At 45.0% G+C, this 20,579-nt stretch overlaps 1 protein-coding gene across 1 annotated transcript; it reads left to right on the forward strand.

Annotated features, from left to right (window-relative positions):
- Positions 1-3,339: 3,339 nt before the first annotated feature.
- On the forward strand, positions 3,340-20,543 carry HHIPL1 (HHIP like 1; the record flags this gene model as incomplete). Its single annotated transcript, XM_084287423.1, has 9 exons — positions 3,340-3,615; positions 6,466-7,112; positions 9,402-9,545; positions 9,837-10,165; positions 12,051-12,177; positions 12,856-13,001; positions 15,557-15,638; positions 17,232-17,314; positions 19,960-20,543. 9 exons carry the CDS (start codon positions 3,340-3,342, stop codon positions 20,541-20,543), a joined length of 2,418 nt encoding a protein of 805 aa, XP_084143549.1.
- Between the last annotated feature and the right edge of the window lie 36 nt (positions 20,544-20,579).

The following is a 20,579-nucleotide window of genomic DNA, read 5'->3' on the forward strand; positions in this document are numbered from 1 at the left end:
GCTGCTGCCCGACACATGTCTGTGTTCCTCGACAATCAGCTTAAATGAGGAGATGACCATTTGGTTTTGACTGCGTTGTAAAACTATTCTTCTAAGCATCTTTCTAAAGGCTTAATGTATTTTGTTTGTTGTTCATGTAGAATGCTAAAAGCCTTTGGAACAAGCAGCGTTCATGTCAGATCACTATAAAACTGCCTAGCGTGGATCCTGTTCTATGAACGGAATGCTTTACCTTGCTCTTCTCTGTGTGTATCTGTGGGTCTGGGGCTATGTTATCTACATGCACACACATCTTTTTGCTGCTGTTCTCATAATATTTATCTGTTCTCAGTATCTCCTCAAGTAAGGAAAACAAAACACTTAGAAAACAAATGAGGAACAGAAGGGTTTAGTGATCAGACACATAATGAGAAGGCAAAGCCTAATTTCCTCCACAAAGACTTATAGCTCTGTGTTTAATTCCCAACTGCTATGCTTTCAGGCATAGTGATCACAGTTGGCTTGGGTAGCGAAATGTCCTTTGGCTGTTAAGGTTCACTGCATTAAACTCCTTGCTTTTGACCCAAACTGCACTTGAAGGTGGAGTTTCCAGACTCTGGGTCAAAGCCTGGTCATTGATCAAATGCAATTTAATCACATTTCTAAGCAATCTGTCCTATGAATGCTAACAAATTCTAATGTATGCAGAACGAGTGAAAAAATCTGTTCATTGCACATTCAAGGAGCTCAGCTTGAGGGATATGAGACTGTTTTTTGAGCTGCAGAGTATCTGTGAGTATTGGTTGCTTTAATTGTCTTAAGGGTTGCAGGTTCAGTACCCCAAACTGATCAACACTTCTTCTGTCTTGTGTTGTTTGCAAGCAAATTCTGCATTTCCGTACCTGGCTTCAATGTCATACATCAATACAAATGCTGATTTTGAGAATCAATTGGTAAAACTCCAACAGACTTCAGAGGGAATAGGAGTAATCCAATGCCTTAACAAGAACAGAACAGAACAAAACAAAACAAAAACAAATCAAACAAGGAAAAAAAAACAAAAAAAAAAAAAAAAAAAAAAAACTATGTTTTCAATAGCTGATATACAGCACAAACTATTCAATTGATTCATTTGGGTCATTAAGTACAAGGACAATTTTTCAAATTATCCAAATTAAAAATGAGTTATTTTGATATGAAACCTCCTGAGTGGCCAGTTCTCAAACTGCCCTGTGATCTTGGAGAACAGTGCCTACATCAAAGCCCAGACCCATTCTGTAATTGCTCCACAGAGGACAGACACATGTTACGGCTCCCAGGTAACAACAAGGGCAGGCAATCTTTTAAATTTGGAACTTCAGGTCAAGGGCAGTGGTTCCACTCCTGAGCTTTGTCTTTAGTGAGGGAACTCATAAAAAATAACAAAACAGCAATTTAAAATATCAATAAACTACACCGTGAAAGATTGCCATTTTCCAACTGGGAGAATCTAGGCAGAGAAACAGTAACTTGGGAATGATCACACAGTGAGCCCCCAGGCAGAGCTGGAAATAAAAGCTAGAGGTGTGTGTGTGCTCCTATCTGCCACAGCAACCATTCCTCAAACACAGCCCATGATCCTACCTGGGAAGCCTTGAAATACAGCTCACAATACGATTCGAAATACAGCCGTCCTCGACAGAACTAGCTCATTACTGAGGCCGAGGCAGCTCCAGTCTCCATTTCAGCAGCGCCTTGCAGATGAATTGCTCTGTGGTCCCCAGCCTGGGAGGAAGCCAAAAAATGTCCCTGTCTGAACAAACAGGGCACTGGGAACTGTGGCACTTTGGGGTACGCAACAAAGCACTGGAATTCCAGGGGGTGTGTGGTGAATGCACACCCAGGACTTCCCGGAGCTGCTTTATGCCAGCTCGCAGTGACGAGGAGATCAAATCTATGGTTCTTATCGTTCAAAAACTCCCTGCTAAATATGCACAGCCTTTCATTTTCCATTCATTTCTGAATGAAATGCATGGATGCCAAACTAATCAGGGGCTATAATAGCAAATCAAGAGGCTATAGGATAAATCTCATTATCACAGAAAATGTTTGGTTACTGCAATCCCTTCTTTGTGTATTAATCTTACAATGTTAATTAACAATGTTAGGATGTGTTTGGTATTTTTGTAATGGGATGTTTAAATATCACCACAAACTCTGAGACAACAGCCAGCATTATCCACAGGAATAAGAGATTATCTGGGATGAGTAGGAGGTTCATTTATATCTGGTGTTTCTACAGAAATACGGGATTGCATAACTGCCTTTGTTCATGGTATGCAAAGTTTTCAAGGGCAGTGGCTCATTTATTTGTTTTCCAATGTGCTTAGCAAGGTCATCCATGAAAAAAGTGTGGTTTTTTAATTTGTTTTTGGTTTTTGTTGTTTTTAATGACAAAAATAAAAAGGTAGAGGACTCTGAAGTAAGATCATCAGGTATTCTTGTTGCCTGCACATATGCAAAGTTTTTAGTGACCTTAGTAGCAGTTACATAAGCATATGGAGAGAAAAACAAACTCTTATTAAATGCTGTAACACATATGGTCTCCTGACAGGATGTTCCAAGCCATGCAGTGATTTTACAGCCCATATGCACTGTGCAGCAGTCCTTTAGTCTCAAAGCGGGAGTCAAAAATAGCATGTCAGCATGAACTCGGCATTCTTTGTCTTTTATGGACAGTCTGCATCTTAATATTGAAATGCACTGGCCACTGTGGCTAGCTGCAGTGAAAAACAACAGAGAAAAAAAAAACCACACATGTCTACTTGTGACTTGGTTGTAATGGTTGCTAATGTGAAACATGACACGGGATGCAAAAAATAAGCAACAAAGAGCATTTGGAGTAAGCACGCCGAAGGGGCATGCCGTGAAGCAGAGAGGTAAGGGAGAGGTAAGGGGCTGGCAGTTTTATGCTGGCTGGCTTGGGGTGATGCGGCCAACACGCCGGGCACGGTCCTGAGCCGAGGGGCATCCTCCCAGGGCACATCCACCGCCGGGGCCACGCACGAGGGGCTGCACCAGAGCAACCCGAGCAGGAGCAAAGCGCAGCCTGCCCTCGTACCACCGAAGGCCGCAGGAGCTCTGGCCAAGCAGCGAGGGCTTCGCGTCTCCGACCCCATCGGTGTAAACCCAGACCCCCGGCTCCTCCGCACACCCCCCCGCAGCCCCTTCCACGCCGCCTCCCTCCGCAGCCGCCGGGGCCGGGGGAAGCCCCGGGCAGGCGCTGCCCCTCGGGGCGGGCCGTGCCGTGCCGTGCCGGGGCCGGGCCACGCTCCCGAGCGCTGCCCGGCCGCTGCGGGGGCCCCGGCGGCGGCCCGGGGGATGCGGGCGCTGCGCGGGGCGCGGGCGGCGCTGGCGCTGCTGCTGGCGGCGGCGCTGGGCCCGGGCCCGGCCCGGCCGCACCCGCAGTGCCTGGACTTCAAGCCGCCGTTCCGCCCGCCGCGGGGCCTCGCCTTCTGCCGCCGCTACGGAGCCTTCGGCTGCTGCGAGCCGCGGCGGGACCGGGCGCTGCTGCAGCGCTTCTACCGCCTGAGCGCGCACCTCGACGGGCACACGTACGCCGCCTGCGCCGGGCACCTGCAGGAGCTGCTCTGCCAGGTGAGGGGCAGCTGCTCGGCACCGGGGGGCTGCGGCTGCACGGGGGGGTTGTGGCACGCAGGGGGGCTTCAGGTGGGCTGAGCCGCCGGGTGCCTGAGCACAGGGCTACGTGGGCACAGGTGGAGCAGCGCCCGCAGCCAGGCAGGGCTGCCTTGTGCCACGTCTGGGTGCGCTAGGGTCGGGGTATCCGCCGGGGTGTGCTCCCCAGGAGCACCTGTGCACCAGCAGGTTGCTCGGTGGAGTTTTGGGCCCTTGGTGGGTGTCTGAGGATGTTGCTCTGCTCCAAGCCATGAGCAGCTGGGAGCTGGGTGTGCAGGCAGGTACATCCTGCGGAGCCTCCGCACCCTCTTTGGAGCTGCTGAAGACACCCAGGAGGGGAGCTGCCTGTACAAAGCGTGCCCCTCGTTACACCCAGCTCATGGCATCGGGGGTTTCGTTGTGCTGGGTTGCAGCAGCCCAGTAGCATGTGCCAGGTGTTAGCAGTCCTGCTGATGGGTGCAGAGTGATGCCCGAGGATGTGTCCTAGAAACCTCTGTGGCAGCCATCCCACGCAGGGAATGTTTCCACAGGGTTGTGTTCTGTGGCCAGGTGCAGTAACAGGATAATCCCAGCCTGTGCGGAGCAAAGCATCCGACCCTATCATCAGCAGTGGCCTCGTGTGTATGAAAATGCCCCTGAGACAGAATAGTGGCAGCTCTGTGCCGTGCAAGTGTAAATCTGAAATTAATTCAGACAGCGGAGTCTAGTCTGCTGTGCTCAGATGGGATCAAAGTGGCTTTTCAGAAATCCTGCTCTTAGCATTTTGCAGGGAGCTCTTGTGTTTTTGCAAGTGTGAAGAGAAAAAGACAACCCTTTCCCACAATAGCTTCTAGAGGTTTGACTTTCAGTTCATCTCATGTTGTACTGAAAGCAAAAAACTTTGAATGTGTTCCTGAAACAAGCAGTGGCCAAAAGTCCACTCGCAAGGAGAAGACAAGTTAGCAGTGCCTGCTAAGCAGTATTTCTGCCTCTGGAAATGATAAGTCTCCTGCGTACGTCAGAAACCTGCCTGTTGAAAACTCGTTCAGAAGCAGTGAGGTATTTCAGTGTGGAAAAAATGATTCACTGAAATGTTCTAATGAGCTCAGTGCATCATCAGCCCTAGACGTGGCTACAAATGGTTGCACCTCTGCCCACACAAGCACAAAATGGGAGTCCAGGCACCGCAATTGCTCCAGAACGCTCTGCTTTCATTTATTCACTATATAAAATTTATAGCCTATACCTGAATTACTAAGTGGTTTTCTGGTTTTCTGTGAATTATTCAGCACACTTCTGTCCCTTTCTGCACACAATTTGTGATTTCTCTCAAATGTAATCAAATTATTTTGACAAGCGTTTCTTCTTGTACTCGAACAACCTGCAGTGGCAAAGGGACAGGGAGGTCGTACCTCTGTGCAATCCTGAATTCTGCTGTTGAAGCCTGGCATGAGCTCGCTGCTCGCCTTGAAATAGGTTTTCAGAGAAGCAGACCCATCCTGGTGCTCAAGCAGGGTGCCTCCTCTCTTGGAGTGGGAAACCTTCAAATGCAGAAAGGGAAGCGACCACCCCTCACTCCCAATTCTCTTGTTTAAATTGGTTTTGTAAGGCCAAATTTTCAGCCATGACAACTGCCTTGGCAAACGCTGCAGCTCTGCTCTGTCCCTGGCACACCTCTGGGTTCGTGTAACGGAGCTGAGTGCCATTACCCCATCTGCGTATGTAATTTCAGTGTTTTGTGTCACACGTAATCTTCTTTTTACCACATTAATTGCTGCTCATTTGAAGGCATAATAACCTTCATTTTGCAATGAATGGCTTGACATTACAGGGGGAAAGCTTACTGTACACTAATGATCTGTTATATGGCCTCTCAGCTTATTGTGGAATGTAATGGAAAATAAAAATTAAATATTGTGTGCACTGATCTGCTAATTTAAATACTTCAGTATCTTGGATATTATATCTTCAGCTATTGAATAGTGCTGTAATCTGCATTAAGCAGCTCCTGTAGCTTTTGTTTTTGTTTCAGCTAAGCTGTTTTTGCTCAGAAGAAATGCCATCTAGGACTTAAAAAGTGCAGACTTTATTCAGGAAGGATAGTTTCTCTTACTGCATTTCTTGCCTCAGTTATTTATCTACCCCGTGAAAATAACCAAGCCTCCACTGAGTCATGTTACATTATTTGGAGAGCACTTCTGAGATGCCTGTCGGGAAGATGCATTGAAACTGGAAAACATTTTATGTTTATTGCAAGGAAAAGCCCTTGCAAAGCAGAACTGAGTCACTTTGGTCAGTTTGTAATTTACACAGTGTTGTATTGGGTTGCAGTGGCAAAGAAAGAAAATGTGTCTGTCTGGAGGAGTTTTTGTAGTGGAGAATACCACGAGCTAGATGGACTTGAGTCAGCCCTTAGCTGGATCTCCAAGGCTCTCTGAATTAGGGTTGTGCTGCAGCCATTCCCAGGGGCTGTGAATTGGGACTGTCTCTTTTTTCTTTGTCCTTTTCTCTGAGAAAAGTCTCCTTTTCCCCAGTACAGCCTACTAGGGTGATGTAGCAAGATATGTGTCATCACTGGTTTTCGTTAGTGCTATGGTGGGAATAAATGAATACCCGCACATGGGAGCCAGCTTTCTCCAGGAATATTGAAGATCATTTCCGTGAATGCTGAGATAAACCCACTTTCTAAGATCCTTTCCTCTGTTAATATATTTTCCAAATAAACCACAACATATGTTGTAATTAAGGAGAAATTTCCCCAATTAGTGCTGCTGCTCAGCTGTTTCAGATCTGGTCCAAAAATGGCTTGAGGCTCTCTCTCTCCCCCTCTAGGAATGCTCTCCGTATGCAGCTCACTTGTATGACGCCGAGGATCCCTCCACCCCCGTGCGGACGATACCGGGGCTTTGCCAAGACTATTGCCAGCAAGTGTGGCAAAAATGCCGCTCCATTTTTCGCTACCTCTCGTCAGACCCGGAGTTAGTGGCGCTGGAGAACAACATGGCAAAGTTCTGCCGCTACCTGTCCTTGGAGGACACGGACTACTGTTTCCCACACCTGCTGACGAACGAGAACCTCAACCAGAACCTGGGGCTGGTGACGGCCGATGCGGAGGGCTGTCTGCAGCTCTGCCTCATGGAGGTGGCCAACGGGCTGCGCAACCCCGTTGCGATGGTGCACGCCAACGACGGCACCCACAGGTTCTTCATCGCTGAGCAGGTCGGCCTGGTGTGGACCTACCTCCCCGATCGGTCCAGGCTCGAAAAGCCCTTTCTGAACATCAGCGAAGCCGTGCTTACCTCGCCTTGGGAAGGAGACGAGAGAGGTTTTCTAGGTATTGTCTTCCATCCTAAATTCAAATTTACTGGTAAAGTGTATGTCTACTATTCGGTTGAAGTTCGTTATGAAGAGAGAATCCGAATCAGTGAGTTCAGAATTTCTCCCGGTGACATGAATACTTTGGACCATGGTTCTGAAAGGTATTGTACACACGTTTATGTATTTAAGATCTCAGAAGACAGCTTGTGCATTTTTAAGGACTATTAACGAATAAGACTTATTTAGCTCGTTACTGTTCTTGTGTTCCAGATTGTTATCAAGTTAGCCCAAGTCCATGCCTAGCACACTGAGACGGGGAAAACACTTCCTCCATGGATGAACTGCAAGCACTCAGGAATAAAACATTCGTGTTTCTCAGTTCAGTGTGTTGGAAACATTAACTGAACTTTGATTGAATGCTATTTACAGTTAGTCAATTTTGTTTTATTTTTTATTTATGTATAAATATATAAATAGTAAGTAAACATAAATATATAAATAGTAAGTACGTATAAATACATATATTTAGTAAGGAGGACCTTGATTATCCTTTACAATAGACTTCTGCAAAGCATGAGTGAAATTTATTCCAAAGCTAAAGGTTTCCCAAAGTGGTGGAAACAGAATCGGTGATACTGTACCAGCGATGAATTTGTCCTCGTATTTCTTTATCTGAATGAGAGCTCAACCCCGTGACATTACAAATTTAATAGCAAATTAAATAAAATGCAAATCACCATGCTGTTTCTGAGAGCATTTTGATTGGAAAATTTATTTGCTTGGGTCTGACCCTGCAGTTGATCCACATTAATATGCAGAGATAATTAGGGGTTTGTTTGTGGCAGTCTATGGGCTTATAACTTGTTGCAGACCCACAGGACTGAACCACCATGTGAAGAGGCCCTTGAACAGCATTCATTTTAAGAATTTTACTCTGTTACACAGGCTGTATTAGGGCTTTCTTGTCACTCAGCGGTGGGTGGTTCTAGCTCAGAAATGCTGATAGGCTGATGACAGAAGGGGGTGCTGGTTTATGAAGCAGTTGTAGCAATTCAGTGGAGGTAGCACTGTACATGACAGGGAACGAAAATCTAGATGTGCTTCTCAGGACGGGCCTGTAGACATGGCCAGTCAGCAGCTTAAACCTGCAGATGTCAAAACCCATGAGCTGTCTTGTTTAGAAAGCTGTGGTCCTGCTGTGTTTGTGCAGGCACGGCTCCCACTGACTTCATCCTGAGATGCTGTCCACCAGGGAGCTGCGGGCTGAGGCTCTGTGTGCATTGTGCCTGCTTGCCTGCAGGTTCCTACTCAATGCATTTTGTTTTTTTTCCATCTTCTTCGGGAGGTTGAGGGAAATCCACATTTCTGATCACACGGGATCCTCCCGCGCTCCTTCTGCTGGCTGCAGCCCGTGTGCTCGGTCAGGAGTGGCAAAGTTTGCAGCAGGTGACAGGATAATTACACGGCTGGTTTCCTTCCCACAGTTTACAGTCTGGTCAGGGCTGTAACTAGCTGTGCTTTCAAAAGGGGAAAAGTTCACCAAAGATGAGGTGTTGCAAGTGATTATTGTCATATGTTTTTGCAGATATTAAAAATAAAAGACCAGCATGAAATCTGGGCTTTTCTAGAAGCTGGAATAAAATAAGCTTCAGTTATTGCACCTGGGAACCTCCACTGCATGTATTCCTGGCTTTACCTTTCTATAAACGTATACTTTCATGTATTTCAATCTTTTCTTGGTAAGAAAGAGAAGCTAGGTGCATAAAAAAAAAGAACAAAACAAAACATCCAAAAGATATAAAGGCAAGAGGTGATTAGGTTTTAAAATGAAGGTAAAGGTTGTTGGCACTGCTTTGAATAACCTTTGCTTTGTCAAGATGCGGATCTGTTGGTGGTAGTGCTTTTAACAGTTCTGGAAGTTCATGGAGTCCTGTGTATGTAATTGTCCTTTAAGGATTCTTCCCTTTTTAACAATTTAACTATTGCATAAGGTTTGCAAAGTCTTAGGTTGCCTTGAAAGAGCCTGTCACGTCAGGATTGTGCCAAATGCGGTACAGATGCACAGATGGACCGGAGTCCTTTCCCTTGCAGATTGCAGTCTGATTTGAGCTGAGATGCCTTTTCTAAAGGAAAAAAAAAAAAAGTCTAATAAGGAGGAAGGAAGAATCAGAGGAAAAGTATCATTACAGGTATACCCTGCCATGTAATTTCCCAGATTTTCCTTATTACACAATTTGGTGTTTCTGTAATCCACAAAATATGTCGGAATTATATAAGGTTGGAAAATCAGTTGTGCCCAAGTAAGATTTAGCAACATGGATACGGAGGAGGACATATCAAAGCCGGTCTGCAGCCGATTGCATGTGTCAAGGACAAACTGGGCAGATGTTTCTGTGCCCTTTGCTTAGGACTCGTGCAATAGGTAATGCTTCCTTCCTGTTTGCGGTTAGGATAATCCTGGAAATCGAGGAACCCGCTTCCAATCACAACGGAGGAGAGCTGCTCTTTGGCGATGATGGCTATCTCTATATATTTACTGGAGATGGAGGCATGGCTGGGGATCCGTTCGGGACCTTTGGAAACGCCCAGAACAAGTACGAGCCCCTAAAACTTTGTGTGCTCCACGTGTCTCCCCTGTTGCCCTTGGGTTGAGAAGAGGAACTGGGGGAGGTAAAACTGGGGGTGTCTTCTGTCCTGGGCTTACTTTTTCCCTAACACCACGCTGATATTCATGCGTACCTCCCACGGAGAGAGTTGTGTTTTCCAAAACAGAAACAACAAAACCCAAGGCTTTTAAAAACCATCTCTGAATGAAAATGCCTGTTAAACTGAGGTCTAGTTTTATTTCCCTTCTTTCTTTATTTCTTTTCTTTCTTCCGATACAGATCGACACTGCTGGGCAAAGTGCTGCGGATCGATGTGAACAATAACGACCGGGGGCCGCTGTACAGAATCCCTCCAGACAACCCTTTCATTGATGACCCCCAGGCTCGCCCCGAAGTCTACGCCTATGGAGTGAGAAATATGTGGCGCTGCTCCTTTGACAGGGGTGAACCTCAAACGAAGGAAGGGAAAGGGCGTCTCTTCTGTGGGGATGTAGGACAGAACAAATATGAAGAAATCGACATCGTGGAGAAAGGGAAAAACTACGGCTGGAGGGCAAGGGAAGGATTCAGCTGTTATGACAAAAAACTTTGCACCAATTCTTCAATGGGTAAATATAAGTTATCTCTAAATTAGCTGCATCTCACACTGTGCAGTTTTCTGTACCTTCATTTTTAATTCCTGCCCTCAAAGCCTGACTGCTTGTTTGAAAACATCCATTTTTGAGATGTAGGTCTTTATGGGTTCAGTCTAGAATGGAACTGACTTGCAGATAAATACTGAAAGTCCAAATGTTGCCATCTTTTTATTTAGGAGAAAAATGAAATGTGCTAGCTGTTGTTTTTCTGGGCAATACATGTAGTTAGTCAAATATCCTAGTGATTCTGTGATATTGAGGGATGATTTCATCTTTTCCACATAAAATAAGCTTTACTGCAGAAGCAAAGAAAATCTGGAGAAATTCTGTTTTTCTCCGTAGCTCACAAGTGGTGACCTTAGTGAAAAAGAAGAACAAATGCATTCTGTAAGCTGGCCAAACTCTGTGTGCGCTGCCTGCTTTGCAGGTAACTGGATGTACATTGGGTTTGGATTCCTTTTAGCTATGCCAAAAAGGAAAATTTTAATTTATTTTTTACTTTTTGAATTTGGGTTCGAGGTATTGGCTGGCTGGCTAAATGCTGGTGTGTGTGTGTGTGAGGTCAGTGTATTGTGTGACAAAGTCTGGCCCGGACCACGTCGTGTGCTGGAGCATCTCCACGTAGATCCAGGGAGGCCACAGGGCTGGCACTGGTTTGAGCTGTCTGAGATTCTGTTTTTTTCTCTTTGATGTGCTCTGTGATGTTGTTGCACTTCCTTCCAGTTATTAACGTAGCTGCAAGCAGAGTGAGAGCACTTAAGCGTTTTTTGACAAAACTTTTGAGAGCACAGAGCAGGTTTTTTGCGCTTCCTCTGCTGAAGCAGTTGTCAGAGAGCCCATTTAGCACTCTCTGTGTGACAGCACCTCCACTAGCGTTCATGGTGAGTGCTTTACTGAGGTCTCCGGGGATTCAGAACAATTTCTGATGCCTTTAGAGACCCTTCTGTGAGAACATTGAAATGCCACAACCCCTGTACGGTGATAAGTGCAGCGTAAGCATAGGAAACACCCGCTTTAGATGAAGTGCCCCTGGTGCACAGCTGCCAGGTTTGTGACTTGAGGCTTCCGACACAGGGGCAGGGAGGAAGGCTGGGAGGTAGGAGGGGAAGGAGGGGTAGGCCCTACGAGGAGATACCTGTCACCAGGAGTTTCAAAAGAGGAAAGGGGGAAAGAGGAAGCACCCTCAAAATCAAGTCATCTCCCTTTGTTTTGCTTCTGTCTTGTGTTTTAACTTAATTTTGCAATGAATGTTCCAGAGCTACATTTTGCGTGTGCATAAATATTTGATGGCCCTTTCAGGTTGAGCTCCCCCATTTGAGAGAAACACAAGCTATTCGCACTGACATCTGACATATCCTTTCATCAGTGCCTGCAGTCTGGAGTCACCTGCCTCTTTTTTCTTGCCTTTCACCACATAAACCCAGCTGCATTGGGCAAGCATCTCCTGCATAGAGGCAGTGTGTCTGAAAGCAGCTTGCAGACTCAGGCAGGCTGATTAGAGGTTGGCCAGAAGCAGCACTAACAGAGCCTGGTTGTGGAGGAGAGCTCAGATGAATGGTCAGGTTTCGGTGAAAAGCACTCAAGCTTATCAGGAATTCATCCCATATTGCAGGTGGGACTCCAACTGGTCTCCCTGAGCTGATTTGTCCTTTGTTAGCTCAGCCAGCTAGATGGGGCTATCAAATTTGTTTAAGAAAAGAGAAAATCAAACTAAATTTGTCTCCAGCAGCAGTTCATTTGATTAAAGGTGCTCAGGTGAACCCAATGGTACTGTGCTAGTCTCAGACCCATCTACAGAAACAACCAGTCTGCATCATACACAACACAAGGCAAGCCACAAATGTTTTCTCTTTGACAGATGACGTGCTTCCAATCTATGCGTATCCACACAAAATGGGGAAATCTGTTACGGGAGGCTATGTCTATCGGGGTTGCGAGTCTCCAAACTTGAATGGCCTGTACATATTCGGTGATTTTATGAGCGGGTAAGTAAATATTTCCGACACTAAGCTGTTACCCCCAGCCGAAGTCCTCCAGTGGTGCTACACCTGCTTTCGAGTGCTGGTGCTGCGTGACCACTGCTGGCCTGCTGCTACGTGCTGCTTGCAAGCAGCGTGCAGAGCCTGGCAGCTTATGGCAGGGGGCTCACGTGGCACATTTTATACAGCCTTTGCTCCACGTTGCTCTACAGGAATGTGATCTCCGTGTGCCAGCAGCTGTTGATGTCACTGGTTCACACTGTGTCAGTACAAATAAAGGGGCAACGATATGGTGTTCACTTAGAATATAGAAAATAGTGTAAAAATGCATACAAATACATCCTGAAAACAGACAAAAAAAAAAACATAAACCAAACAACAACAACCCCCCCAAAAAATCTCTGATGCAACATTTGCAGACACCAAAGATATTAAAAAAAAATCCATTAAAATCCCTTAAATTCTCCCCTATTTCAAGGGCTTGTGTTGCCCCGAAAGAGAAGGTGTTGTGGGTGTGTTTAATGTATCTGTTTTGCTTTTCATTTCTCAGAGGAGCTGCAGCTCATATTGTAGCTAATGTGGGTAGAAAGCATTAAACATCCTTTCAGTTTTCCTAATTAACGTTCATAAATCATCCTCTTGGTTGTTTGGCGCAAGTTTTTTAATTGCATTTTTCCTTTGCAGACGCCTGATGTCTTTGAAGGAGGATCGTACCACCAGAGAGTGGCAGTACAGTGAAATCTGCATGGGGACGGGACAAACCTGCATGTTCCCTGGGCTTATCAATAACTATTATCAGTACATCATCTCTTTTGCTGAAGATGAAGCAGGTAATCATTTAATTTATCTCACCCTGAATGACATGCTTACAGTTTCTCTTTGCAGTGAAACACCTGAAAAATGGCCAGGGAGGCCATCCATTGATGGATTCAGGAAAGCAGATATAATGGGCAGTAATTAGGAATTTGCTCATTCTGACCTGGAATATTTGCACCTCTCAAAGTGAAACGGAGTGAAAGCTCTGTGTTAAATCTCAAATGGGGCATCTGCAAAGGGCTGTTTAGGAGCATATTTTCTTAATGTCACTTGGGATTTTGCTCTGCGTAGGACTGACAGATGTAGTCTCAGTGGAGCTTTACATAGCTGTATTTGTAACATTGTGCATTCCAGGAAGGAACTGCTGAAAAATCAAAGAATCATTAAGGTTGGAAAAGACCTCCAAGATCACCTGGCCCAACCGTCCCTCTAACACCAGTATCACCCACTAAGCACCACGTCCAACCTTTAAATGTTTTAGATATTTACATTGTATTTCAGATACAATTCAGATTTTAGATATTTACATTGTATTTCAGATACAATACAGTGGCATGTAAGATACTTAATGCTAAAGTCAGTGTACATGTATTTATGAAAAATGTAATTTTTAAATGGAAGTTTTAATTCTCAACTAACATTGAGAAGCCAGTCCTGGGATGAAACCTGGTGGTTGTTACCTTTGTACAGCAACATGGTTAATGACTGAGCGTTGGAGATGGGCAGGCAGAGTGTGCAGCTCCTGGCTGTGGACAGACAGACTGACAGGGAGAGAATGAGCCCTGCAGTGAAAGCTCTGTTGCTAAGTAGCTTCAGGTGTGGCTGGGAAAATGCAGAGTTGGTGTGTTATGGCCCAGTTCTTAAATGTCTGTTTTTCTTATACAGTTGTGCAGATCATTCCCCATGTGGATGTTGGGGAATCACAGGCATCGAGCTTTCCTGTTTTACAATGGAAATTAAAACCATCCAAATTCAGTATTAGCTGAAAAGTTTGAATTTGGAATTTTATCTTTTTGGAGTTAAAATCTCTTTTCTTTAATCACCAGTGTTCATGGAAGCTACAGTTGTTTTGCAGTGCTGTGATGAGGAGAATATCTCACCCTAAAATCAGGATGACATGGCTTAAACGAGTATTTTAGAGCCAGGTGGAAATTTGTCTGGAGTCTGTTCTCAGAGGTAGTTTTGCCTTGTGCTTGTTTTGTTATAATGGAAAGGAATTTGTCAATAACAGTTGAGTGAGTTTTTTCCCTGCAGTGAACGTGTCTTTGGTGTGCAGGCAGCCTGGTTTTACAGGTTTACCACACAGTTTATTTTAGGAAGCTTTTCTTCACAGAAATGTTTATTTTTGAGGCTGTTGTACTGATGAATGTTAATCCAGCCAGAGCAGTGGATGTATTGACGTGGTGGGGACACCTGTATTTTTGGCTGATTGCATACCCACTGGAAAGGCAACAGCCCCATCCCCTGGCAGCTGAGCATGTCAGGGACACCCCAAATACCATGCAGGGTGCACGTGTGACAGCCTGTGTGCTTCAGGGACCCCACATCCATATTTCTGCCTGGTAATTTCCAGAAGAGAAACTTGGGATGTGGAAGGAGAGTGTTGGATTGGACTGCTTGTCCTGGCTCCTGCTGTGCAGTGGGAGGAGAGGGATGGAAATGCAGTTAAGAGAAAATACGTCAAGTAAATGGTGATGGAAATTGTTTGGCTGAAGGTCGAGCCCTACCCATGCAGCTTGACAGAGCTGTCACAAATCCAAATGCCTTTCTTGTGAGATACATTTCATTTTGTGAGAAAGCAAAAACAAAGTCTTGTTCTCCTGTAATTCACCCCAAAGGAGTGCTTCATTGAAAAAGGCAGAAAGGAGTGTGAACAGTCTTAATTTCCTTTCATTTTGTTTCAACAGAAGGAATTTAGGGTTTGACTGTTTTACATTAGTGAAGTTAAAGGACACACTAAACATTTTTCCACCGAACATGCAGCGCAAATTTGTCAAAATAATGTTTCGTAGAATCATGGAATGGTTTGGGTTGGAAGGGACATTAAAGATCACCAGTTCCATCCCCACTGCCATGGTCAGGGACACCTCCCACCAGCCCTGGTTGCCCAAAGCCCCATCCAGCCTGGCCTTGAACACCTCCAGGGATGGGGCACCCACAGGCTTCTCTGGGCAGCCTGTGCCAGTGCCTCACCACCCTCACAGTACAGAATTTCTTCCCAATATCTAAACCTACTCCCTTTTAAGTTAAAAGCCATTACCCCTTGTACCATCACTACAATCCCTGATTGTCCTTCCCCAGCTTTCTTTTCCCCCCTTTAGATAAGTTTCAAGACAATATGTAAAAGTTCCATCTCACTGAGTGTATTTTTTTTGCCACTGCAATGCAGATGAACACTCATTACAATCCCAAATGCAAAGCCGCACTGTTTGCCCCAGTAGCCAGACCCCTGTCTGTCAGTCTCATCATTTCTTGACGCTCCATGACCTGTGATGCTGAATGCCTTTGTGCTGTGCAGGACAGAAGCTCCACGGAGAGTTTTCATGGCTGTGTGTGATCTTTTTCCCAGGGGAACTTTACTTCATGTCTACTGGCGTACCGAGCGCCACGGCTCCCCATGGAGTGGTGTACAAAGTGGTGGACACCTCCAGGTAAGGGATGCTCCTGCTGCGAAGCCCAACCTTGGTGCTGTGCATCCAGGTGCCCTGTGCCCAGGCAGCCGGAGCTGACCCTGCTGTGCTTGCTCAGGCAAAGCAGGACAACAAAAAGGAATGTCAAAAAAGTACAGTCTTTGTTGTGTGTTTTAGGAGTAAAAATGGCTTGGGCGAGGAAATCGAGCCATTGTCACACCTTTGGGATCCCATGGGCTTGTGTCTGAGGCTGGGCAAGGCAGGGAAGAGCAGTGTTTTATGGAAAGACTTATAGCTGTTTTTTCCAAGTTGGTGTTTTTAAAACATTACTATTGTTGGCCAAACCCCAGAATATTTTTAGCTAGACATGCAGGATGGGACTTTTTAAGACTTCGCTTTTACTTTTTCAAACGAATTAAATTTACAGCTTTAGCTATCTGAGCATTCTCTTGAACCAAACCACTGTTCTATTTTTGTGTTGGAAAGGGACCCCAAACTGAAACAGACCCCAGTGCTGCTGCCTGTTTTCCTCTGACTCGTCCTCTGTCAGGAGCATTTTCCATTAGCTAACACAGTGGAATAGTTCCTGTAAACTGTGTATTAAGAGGCTTGTATTACACAACCTTTGCAAAAATAAGAAAGCAGAAGTCAAAAAACAGTCGCAAGTTCAATTTTAAGAAGTTTCTTTAGTCTGTAGGCAGTAGCAATATGAATAAGAAAGAATTCACAGGGAAATTCATAAAAGTAGGAATATAATATCCCTGTGGCACAACCAAGAAGAACTTTTTGCCTTCCACAGAAATGCAAATGGAAACAATCCTAATTACAAAGGAGTTATATCCTCCAAACACATGCATCATGCATTTTTGAACCAGTTTGAAAACCTCTGAAGAAGCTGCAGATTAACAAGCAACCTTCATAGGAAAAAGTGATTACGAACTGGATGTAACTTCTCAGAAGTGAGCTGTAATTCCATGGCACACAGATCTGTGTCAAAATAATGTGTGGTTCTAAGAGAAAGCCTCTGTAGGAGACGCTTCAAGTTCTTGTTTGAAACTAATGCATTTTTGGTACTACTAAAATGGCAAGTCATCAGCAGTGACAAATCACAGACCTCTTTATTCTCCACCTGGCTGCTTTCCACGTTTGTATTGACTGTGATAAAAGGGAAAGTATTTTGTTTTGGCTTTGTGTATGAATAATAGTCTGTTATTTCGCTTCTCTGAAGACAGCCGGAAAAGTTGCGTTAGTATGACCTTTGTATCAGATGTTCAACATACGCTGTCTAGTTTTGTGATTTCTAGTTTCAGTCTGATTAATCTCTTTCTGGATTGCTGGGACCTGCCAATGTTTTATTTCCTTAATGGATTCAGCAATGGCAAGTGAAAACACAGCCAGAGGACTCCATTGACTTGTGAATATTTGGACTTTGATCAATGGAGATATGTGATTGTTTAATTATGTTTTCTACTGTAAGAGATTTCTTGGATCATTTAAACAGATTTTTTTTTTTCCAGTGAGCATTACATTCATCGAAAAACAATGGGAAGCAAAGGCTCATGATGCCACTGGAAAGGAATTAATTGTACGCCCTATGTGTCCCTTTTTTCACAGGAGAGCACCACCAGGAAAATGCCGAGTTGAGCCTGTGCCAGTGAAAGTAAAAAGCAAGCTCATAAAGTTTGTGCCAAAGGAGAGTAAGTGTCATTGTTGCTGGTTATTATGGGTGTGTGTTAGCTGGCAGTAAATATAAACTCAAAGCTTGCACTCTCCCTGTGTGTGGAGACCACCCAGAACTGCAGGCTTCAGAGTATCCTCAAAATTAATTCTTGCCAGCTGGTTTGAGTCCGAGGAGTTGGTTCAAATAAGGCATGAGGCAGGAGGTATTTCCCCTCTCCGAGCCATGTGAAATCTCTGCAGTTTTTGCCCTTGTACACTTACCCTTTTCTGTGCTGCATAATAACTGTTTCATTACCAACAACTCGCTTTCCCCATGACTGTTTCTGCACTGAGACCCGGTGCTCTGTGGCATTTTTCAGCGATAAATGATTTTTGCAGTGCCTTCAGGAAGTGAGGAACACTTGAGGAGATGAAGGATATTATGGCTAAAGGGTTGGGAAATAGCTCATTGAGCAAGGCGAGGTTTGAGTCATTGTTAGTTGTAAGAGAGAGAATATGTGATGAGAAAATGCTCACAAAAGACTCGAGTGATCAGCCATTCAGGTGAACTTTTGGCTTATCCAAACCCTCCAGGGCTTCATGATTGCTTCATACTGAATGAAGCATTGTGCTGCTAAAAGTGGAGTAGTCAAAGATGTAGATGAAGCTGCAGCAACCCAAGCACTGTGTTAAATGCAAAGAATTAAATACACCATTAAGTTCTCAAAATTAGATTAGGCAGCATTACATTTCTTTTCCTCTATGCATTTTGTTTACACGTGTAAGTACGTAGCCAGTTCTCTAACAACTTCGTAATGACGTTAGTGTTACTGTAGGAACTCTAATGTCAGACTCCTCTTATTTAATTTTTAATTACATTAATCGCATTACACTGCATTTGAATCATTGATGAGTTGTACAGCTTTGACTTCACAGAGGAATGAGGGCACTCATCACCTTTTAAGATTGAGTCTTTAGGGTGGAACAAGATCTAAGGGTAATTATTAACTGTTGACATGCCCAAGCACTCAGCACCTCTGTAGAAACATTTTCCTTTGCAAGCTGTGAATGCTTTTTCCAAGCATTATTAACTTTTTTCATGTTCAGCCAGCTTTGTCTCTGTTTCTTCATAAGCTTTATTCTCTATGCAAGTCCAAAGTTCAGGTTTTTAAACTATACACATAACTAAATCTTTTTGATTTTGTTTAAAAGGTAGTTTTCATCACATTGTAATGTAGAAGCAGTGGAGAGATTCCGCTAAGCCTTTCAAGAACTGAATTCACATTCAGGTGAAAACCAAGCATGAAACATTTGATTCAGAAGCATGAAAATGAGGAGGCAGAGCTGTAAATATGTTGCTGTTTGGTTAGTGTTTACTGTGAGTGTGACAGAATAAGCAAAGCACACAGCTGGCATTAGCTGGAAGAATGCATTTGTTGCAAGTGTATTTAATAAACAGCACACTGAAGAGTAACATGAAGTAACAACTTGATTGAGTGACTTGAAAAGTGCTCCCAGGTGACCGCTAGCTTTGGTGCAGTGCTGCATACCATTGTATGAGCTCTGGGATTTGGGAGTGCTTTTCCAGATCAGATTCCAACACCCGAGGTGTGCACAGGTAAGGATTTCACATTTATGGCTTGCATTCAGAACCTCAGCTTCCAGAGAAGGCAAAACTTTTCACACTAGCAATACCATTTTTCTCCAAAAAACATTATTTTGGAGGCTCTCTCAAAAACCGAACCACTGCATGGGTTTGTCTTTTGAGATCAATGGATATTAAGCATGGAAAAGACAACTGTATTTTTCCCTGTCTCTTCTACAAAACAAATGATGAATGAGAATGGATAAATCTAGGAAATTATCCAAATGTTGTGATGTCTTTGCAGATGTATGGACACTGTCAAAGCTCAATTGATTATTGTTCCAAATAATTCTGAATTGCTTCCTTCTGACAAGCTAAAACTTGTTTTTAAGCTAAAAATAGAGCATATGTGAATAAGCAAGTCCAGTTACGCCTGGAAACTGTGACAGTAAAGAATTTTCAGCTCTTTGGAGTTCAAGGATCTTTTTTTTTTTTTCTCTTGAGGAAGAAAAAAACAACCCCAAATCCTGTTTTATGTGTTGTCCTGGCAACTCCCTTCTTTTTGCACATTCCAGTTACCAGAGAGAATTGATTTTGAATGTTCGCGATTTCAGCCCCTTGAATAAAGCATCTGGCACAGTGGGGAGGCCGGAGCGCTCGGTCTTGTAATGATCCCGTCATTAGTAATGAGGAGAATGGCAGGAACAGTGTGTCTCTCTACAGCGCTTTCAGCAGGGGAGAAGGGTCCGGTGGGGAACTCCTCTTCTGGCTGTGGAACTCCAGCGCCGACCCTTTAATGTCCATCCTGAAGTTTTGCCAGTAGACTGCTTGGAAATTGGGTAATGTTTCCTTCTTGGAAGAGTCTTATTTATTGGCATTAAGCCGTGCAGTCATCTCTGCTAACTAAAAGCAGCAGGCGTCTCTAGCTGATGAAATACTGGCTTACAGGGAACGTTTTTGCTTCTCAACAGGACCAAGTAAGCAAATTCCAAGAGAGGAGTTAAATCAGTCAAAAATCAGCGCTGTATTTGTATCGTGATCCTTAAGCAGTACCTTCCGAATGTCACACTGATAATTTCCTGGGTTATTCCCCAACAGAACTCATTGTGAAAACACCAACGCCACGTCCCCGGCTGAAGACCACGACCGAAGCCCCGGGGAGAGGCTGGCCAGACCCTGCAGCGTCCCACATGCCAGCCCTGGACCGAGTGGACCAAATCCCAGTGCTCTCAGTGAACAACAGCAGGATGCCAGTCCCCACCCCAGCACCGAGCCCCAGGGTCCCCAAGCCTGGGAAGGGGGAAAGGAAGGGACAGCGCAGGAAGAAGAAACCCCGCAACGGCGCCGTGCGGCTGATGGACCACCGTGGCCGTGGACGAAGCTGGGGCCGGGTGGAGGTCTACATCGACGGAGAGTGGGGCACGGTGTGTGATGATGGCTGGAGCTCGGTGGCTGCTGCCGTGGTGTGCCGCCAGCTGGGCTTCCCCCATGTGGTGAGGGCCAGCAAGAAGGCAGAATTTGGGGAAGGGACCTCGCTTCGTATCCTCCTGGATGACGTCCAGTGCTCGGGGCAGGAGAAGACGCTGCTGGAGTGTGCCCACGCCGAGGTTGGTACACACAACTGCTCCCACGAGGAGGATGCCGGTGTGGTGTGCAGCCAGGAGGAGGTGTCAGACTGGTGATGGGAGCTGGAGAAGGCAGCTGAGTGACAACGAGCA

This window comes from Netta rufina (assembly GCF_964035555.1).
Source record: "Netta rufina genome assembly, chromosome: 5".
NCBI lineage: Eukaryota > Metazoa > Chordata > Aves > Anseriformes > Anatidae > Netta > Netta rufina.